Source organism: Oncorhynchus mykiss, chromosome 8, assembly GCF_013265735.2.
Source record: "Oncorhynchus mykiss isolate Arlee chromosome 8, USDA_OmykA_1.1, whole genome shotgun sequence".
Taxonomy (NCBI): domain Eukaryota; kingdom Metazoa; phylum Chordata; class Actinopteri; order Salmoniformes; family Salmonidae; genus Oncorhynchus; species Oncorhynchus mykiss.
Window position 1 is genome coordinate 21,498,819 of NC_048572.1, and position 6,610 is coordinate 21,505,428.

At 40.7% G+C, this 6,610-nt stretch overlaps 1 protein-coding gene across 2 annotated transcripts; it reads right to left on the reverse strand.

Moving 5' to 3' along the window:
- Window positions 1-646: 646 nt before the first annotated feature.
- Window positions 647-5,829, reverse strand: LOC110529593 (transcription cofactor vestigial-like protein 2). 2 transcript variants are annotated; one of them, XM_021611937.2, is made up of 4 exons: window positions 5,504-5,829; window positions 3,861-4,131; window positions 2,598-3,080; window positions 647-1,990 (listed from the first exon to the last, which is right to left on the reverse strand). In XM_021611937.2, exons 1-4 carry the CDS (start codon window positions 5,588-5,590, stop codon window positions 1,950-1,952), a joined length of 882 nt encoding a protein of 293 aa, XP_021467612.1. In that variant the 5' UTR covers window positions 5,591-5,829; the 3' UTR covers window positions 647-1,949. The 2 variants fall into 2 exon arrangements, with proteins under 2 accessions (XP_021467612.1, XP_021467611.1); XM_021611936.2 differs by having other exon boundaries at window positions 647-2,133; window positions 5,504-5,827.
- Between the last annotated feature and the right edge of the window lie 781 nt (window positions 5,830-6,610).

The window sequence follows — 6,610 nt, forward strand, 5'->3', positions numbered from 1 at the left end:
GTTGAATGTGCATAGCTGCTATCTCCCTGTAAAGAACTTTCTGAATACTACTCTGTACAAATATACTACTCTGTACAGGTATTGAATTCCCTTTAGACATACAGTATGTCTTCACACTGAAAAGTTGAAGCATTAGCATTGACAATATCTACAAGAGAATGATGTAGCCCTTTCCTGCAGTCAATGGCCAAAAGCGCACTCTTTGACCTCATGGGTGGAACATTATTGATATTTGTTATAATGTTCTCATTAATAAAGGTTGTTTTTTTTACTATGAAAATCTTGTGTTTCTATGTCAAACCGTTTTGTTATATTTCAGTTTTCTGTGATGTATATAAAAGTGAATAAGGATTAGGATACAAACTCAAATTGGAATACATTTCAACTCTAGATCTGACATGGTACAGGTGTCTTCTTTTTTTAAGCCCATAACCATGTGTGTGAGGTGTGTACTTTTGTTTCAAAGTAGATTTGTTGAAGACTACCAAGAAACACTCTGTGGGACCCTGATTTAACCCACTGCAGTAAAAGGTTAAGAGGGGAGAAAGAAAATAAGATGAATGTGAACCCCAGTACACTGACAATGCATCAGTGGAGGGTAAAAATGTAACACTTAAGTTGTGCTTACAGATGACTGGAAGATATGGATGTTGTACAATATAACATCATTGAAGAAATTAACCAGAATAATAGACTGACACATCATCAAACATAATAGTTTTCAATCGGACTGTCTATGAAATTGTATTTTCTAAAGATCACCCATATCTGCCCTGTACATGTTCGCCTAAACAATCAGAGGCTATAGTTGCGTTTTAATCACATTGTGCCGTTGCTTTATAGTTACAGGCAACACATTGACATTACATCCGAACTGTATCAAGAAAAAATACTTTAAAAGGCAATATATTAATATATTCACAATACAATATTCAATGGGTAATCTTTTGACTTTGCAATATACCTGGGATGACTGAAAAAACAATGAGGAATAAGTTTATAAAGATCCAAATCTTAAATACAACATTATCACAGATGTAGGATCTTAATTTGAGCCAGAATTGGTGAAGCAGGAAAATAATCCTGCAGCAACACGAAATGTGAATTATTATGTGGATTATAATTAATGGACATTAGTGTAGGGATTGATACATTTTTCATAAGGGAAAATCAACTCTGAAATTTCAAAGTGGAAATTTCAAATTTCAGAAGCCTTTTTAAACTTCAAATACGCTACAAGTTAGAAAAAAGTTATCCTGCAACAGGGTGATCAAATTAAGATCCTACACATGTATAGAGCTGCCCATAGATCGCACACAGACATACATACATAGCACAGTTGTGTGTGTCCACTTCTGCTACCACCTGTCCACCCTTCCCCCTCAAAATCACCAGTCAAACCAGTTGTTCCCTGTGGGTCGGGGTCCAGATTTGACAAAATGCTCCTTTTATGAAGTCCGGAGCCCCCGTCAAATACTGTGCAGTGACACTACCATTGTGTGTGTCCGTTGAGTTCTGAAACAGTTGTCGTTGACAGCTGCTGGGGAGCAATATAGATAGAGTCAAGTGGCTTCAAATAGCCAGTGCTCACTTCAGTCATGTTAGAGAATGCTCCTCTCTCTTGCTCCTCTCCTTTCACGGATAGAAAAATAACAATGGCAAATAGTGTTTGTCCAGTCTCTGACTATGCTCTTGTCAAATCTCATTTTTGATGTTCCAGTTTCACACATTCACCATATTTGTTTTATTTTTCAACAACTGTCCTCTTTGGAGGAGTTGAATGCGTTCAGTCTTGGCCAGATAAAAGTTGTCAGTCACACCACTTAGTATTTCTGGCATGCTGTCCAGCAAGTCCTGCCCTCCTTTCTCTTAAGTAGGAGAGACTCAGTTTTAGATTCTCTCCCTTGTGCACTGCATTTCCAGCAGATGGTATCCACAATGGCGTAATTTCAGCTGAGGATGTTTCCGCCACAGAGGGTGTAGCGTCGAGCTGCAAGTGAGATTAGAATCTGTTACAGAAAATGTCTGTCAATATCACACAGTGCAGAGAAACACAGAGGCCAGCTTGGGCCTGGAGGGCAGCAGAGCTTTAAAACCAGTACAAGTCCTTGCTCTTATCCTGGGCCTGCAGACCTGAGAGGACAGGAAAGAGAAAAAAGAGAGAAGAGAAGGGAGGGCAAGAGAAGACGATTAGGAAGAGGGAGATCAAATGGCTTAAAGGTAGAAGCAGGAAGCCTTGAAGCAGAAAAGTGTAAAAAAAAACAAAAAACATTTTGCCTCTCAGAAAAAAGCAGAGACAGAGAACTCAACCTGTTAAAACACAGAGACATGGTCTTTCTTAGTGTTGGAGAGTGGCCTTGAAAAGACAACAGTTTTCCCAGGCAGAAAGAAACCCTACATTGTGTTATGAATGTAAGGATAACCCTGGTGTAAGGCGTCACAACGTTTCTTAACTTCTATCTTAAATGAATTGGAGAGCCCACAATAGTATTCACGCATGTTTGGGGACAATCAAATAATGAAGGCTATTCTGAAGTGCCCTTGGAACCACTACTCCTTTATGAAGAGTGTGTTTTTGTTGTTATTGCTATTATTACCTGCATCTACATTGAGGCCGATGCTCTGGCTGATGTCTGCCCCTGCCCCGGTGAAGGTACCGGTCCAGGCCGAGCTGGTTGGCTCACTCTTCCCAATGTCACATGTTGAGGCGCTCGGCCCTTGGACAGTGGATGGAGGGAGCCGGTGCGGCCGGACGGAGGGCACCAGCAGAGAACTGTAGCGGGGGTCAAAGTGCGTGCCATACACCTCGTGCATGCTGGGTCGAGGGTAGGTGGAGCCCTGGGTGCCGATGGCCCCGCCAAGTGAGTAGGGGTGGTGGTGGTGGTGGTGGTGTGAGTGGTGCCAGGGCTCTGGGGTAGCATGGTGGAGGTGACTATGTAGGGAGGCAGAGGAGTAAGGGTCCCCAGTGAAGGGTATCTCTGAGTGGGAGGCTCCTAAGGCACTGCTCATGGAGGAGGGCTGGTACGCACTGTTCCAGAAGGACGGAGGGAAACTCCTCTGGCTCATCGGGAATGGTCCATCTAGGAAACCACAGACACACTGAAATGCTCAATCACAGATCAATTATGTGGTAAAGACTATGAATGTATCTGTGGATGAGGATCGATAAGCCTGTTCTGAGGATGTGGTAGAATAGCAGAGCTTAAAGACTGATCACTCAATGATCAGTTCAGTTGTAGGGATGAAATAAAGGAGAACATGATGGGAAAAATATGCATGGATGAATATCGTTGTTGTTGTCCATCATTTCTGATGGTTGATCAACATTGGAGAATTTTGTTGATTAAGGAAGTAACATGCAACAGAAAAGTTATACCAAACTCTCACTACAGGTTCCCCTACAATACAGTGAACAAGTCTGAGCCCTAAATTCCACAGAACCCACGTTATTATATTTTCAACTGCTTTATTTACAGCAATTCATCATGCCCATCAATTTTGTTTGACTTTCTGATTCCTTTGTAATTTTGATCAAACACAAATGAGAGTGAATGACTGCCAACTGAAACAATGAGAGCAAAACATGGGATTCATTGATTTGTTATAAAATCCAAACTTTTAAAATGCAGTTTATTTTAGTAGGATGTGAACACAATGATATACCAAAAACCAAGAACTCACTTGCATGCAAGACCTAGGCCTACTTGCCAAATGAATGCAAATATTTATGAAAACGTTTCCTTTATCTTCTATGTAGCCTAAATACACAGTTTTTGAGGTTAAATGAAACCCCGCGCGCGAACAGGTGTTTGGAGTGGTTCTGTGATCGGCACCTCTCCGAGAGGTGGATGTAGGTCTACCTCGTGCGGACTTGTTGCTGACCGACCCGGGGACGTAGCTGGTGGGCTGGTTGAGGGCCCGGCTGAAGTGCTCGTCCACCACTGAGCTGATGTCCCCCTGGAAGTAGGTGAAGAGCACGCACCGCGAGTTCAGGTACTCGGCCTCCGGAGGGTGATCTTTCTCGCGCGCGCAGTCCTCCTCCTTTATCGTCGGACCCGCGAGGTTCGAGAACGAGCTGCCCCCGCTGACGCTCTCTTGCGCTTCTTGCATTTTGGAATAAAATGCCAATTTCTGAAACATCCGATAAAAAAACGTCAGAACGTAATAGCCTTGACATGTATTAGATATGAATTTCTATCAAGGCATCAAGTTACAAATGATCTACTTGAATTTCATCTGCACATTTGGGTGACCACGTGTGACATTTTTGCGCTTTTCATTATTGTCCAACAGTTGCGCATTATATTGTGGTCTCTGTGTGTGGTATATTAAAAATAAACGCATGGTCCTCTCCTCATTCATAGGCCTATTCAAACTTGTTTTAGAGGGGGCAGTGATTGGATTCAAGAACAAAGTTATTGCATTTAAATTCCTGAACATATCGCAACTCAGTTAATTTGTTAATTATGGACATTGGAGAGTTTTTAATTAATGCCATTATTCCATTCTCCCTGTGCATACTCACTCAATTTAAAGAAAACGTTAGACCTATTTGAAATATGAAAACCAGCTCTGCATTTGTGTATTGACTATGAGAGGTTTTAAGAAAGTTGCAAACATTTAAAGGGCCGTAGCACCAATGCACGTCTGGAAAACAAATAGTCCATATAGGCCGAACTGGTTCTTGTGCATGCACAAGCAATATCTTAACTTACAGTAATCACCGGATAAGCTTAAACGAAATCGTTACCAGAGCACTGTTTATTCAATTTTCAACTGCCCTTGCTCATTGCAAGTTATGAAAAATGTGACGCGGTAACAAAATAATTGTTGTGAACGTAAAAGAATCCTAAATTGCATCCAACTTCGACTTCGACGAACGGTTAATAAAAGTGTTAACGAAGCCCACAATCTATTAATGACCCATCATAATTTTGCTTTGATTGGTTAATAAAGGCCTTGGCTATTTCAATGTAGCCGACATTACGAATAGTCCTAACATACACATAGCAAAATATCCTAAATAGCAATAGAATACAGACACAACAAATTCAGTAGCCCAGCCTGAGCGATTCGATTTAGCAAGACAGAGAACATTTCTATAAACACTTGAAAAATAAGTTGGTTTAAAACACCTATAAACACTTACATCAACTAAAAAATATTATCACGCAGATTCGATATAGTCAACAATATAAGGAGGTATGGCTATCATTATTCATTAATGAATCATCAATAACAATCAAAAATTGGCCTAGCATTGTCAATAGGCTAATATATTATTATTAAATAGATAACTGTCGGAAGGGACTATTGGTTCCCAATTGACCGACGGCTGTCATGCAGAATAATTTTTAAAGTGACCATTGCCAAAATACAGTTGCCTAGAGAGACCTAATGATGCGCCATAATGCGCAATGAAAGTTTTATTCCACACAAGTTTTACAAAAGTTTCCGTGCACTAAATATGCCAAGAAGCGAAACAACACAATACATAACATACCTGGTGATGATAAGGGCTATACGCTGCGGAAAAATAAGGCTGAGGTGGTGGACCATACACTTGATACATAACATCCAAGCAGCTCATGGCGAAAAAAGCGAATTCTCACGGTTAATAACTTGACAGAATAAGCAGATTGTAGGGATGTAATTTCCTAAACGGAGAGAGATTAACCTGGGACGTTGGAGAGCTGCATTTCTATCCCAATCGCGCTGCGCGTCCTGCCTTCTTAACGCTACGTCAGTGCGACAGGGAACGCGTGGCGGGGGAAAGTAAAGACGTTACACAGCCAGCGGTTTTCAAGTGTCTCTGGACGAGCCTGCATCTGACCAATGAGGGAGCAAAAGCACTTCACAAGCTGGTGTATTATGTCTTCCGAAAGTCTGCAATGAACATTTCATTACTGTCATGAGATGCGAGATGCTAAATGAAATACAATGGAGCTCTGCCAAATAGGGTAGGCCACTTAGTGGAGAGTTTAGTAACAAGTTTACTGACTGTTTACTGATATCGACTGTTACCTGGAATGAATTCCTTTGATGCGCACCTGCTTGTTACTTGCATTTAATCTATATTACATGCCAACACGCTAATTTCACACACATATGTGTATTATATTTGTAGCTCATTTATATTGTCTTTACATAAGGCTAGTTACTGGTTGCCACAAATGAGAGAGTATGATACAAAATATTGTGAATAAAACTTTTTACAAATTATATTCTAATACTTTTATAGTTGGTTGGGCCAGGATAGAAACCCATGGATCTGTCGCATAACGTTCATGGCTCTGTGGTAAGCTGTAAAGACCTATTAATAAGACTGTGTTATATCCTTTGCAATGGAGGCTTTTAAAATAATCCCTCAGTGTAAGTTATATCAAGCAGTACATGCAGCCTGTACGGCTGTCAAAATAATCTATTAATTGGAACATTACATTTATTCATACAAATTTCCCCCAAATGAGTACAATACGAGTCAGAAATGTCAACATAAGGAATGTAACATATTTACAACGTTGTTGGTGTTAATTGTCTATGTAAACAGTTCAAATAAATGAATGGGAGGAATGCAGGTCTCCAGCCCCACACAGTACAGAGTGTCACA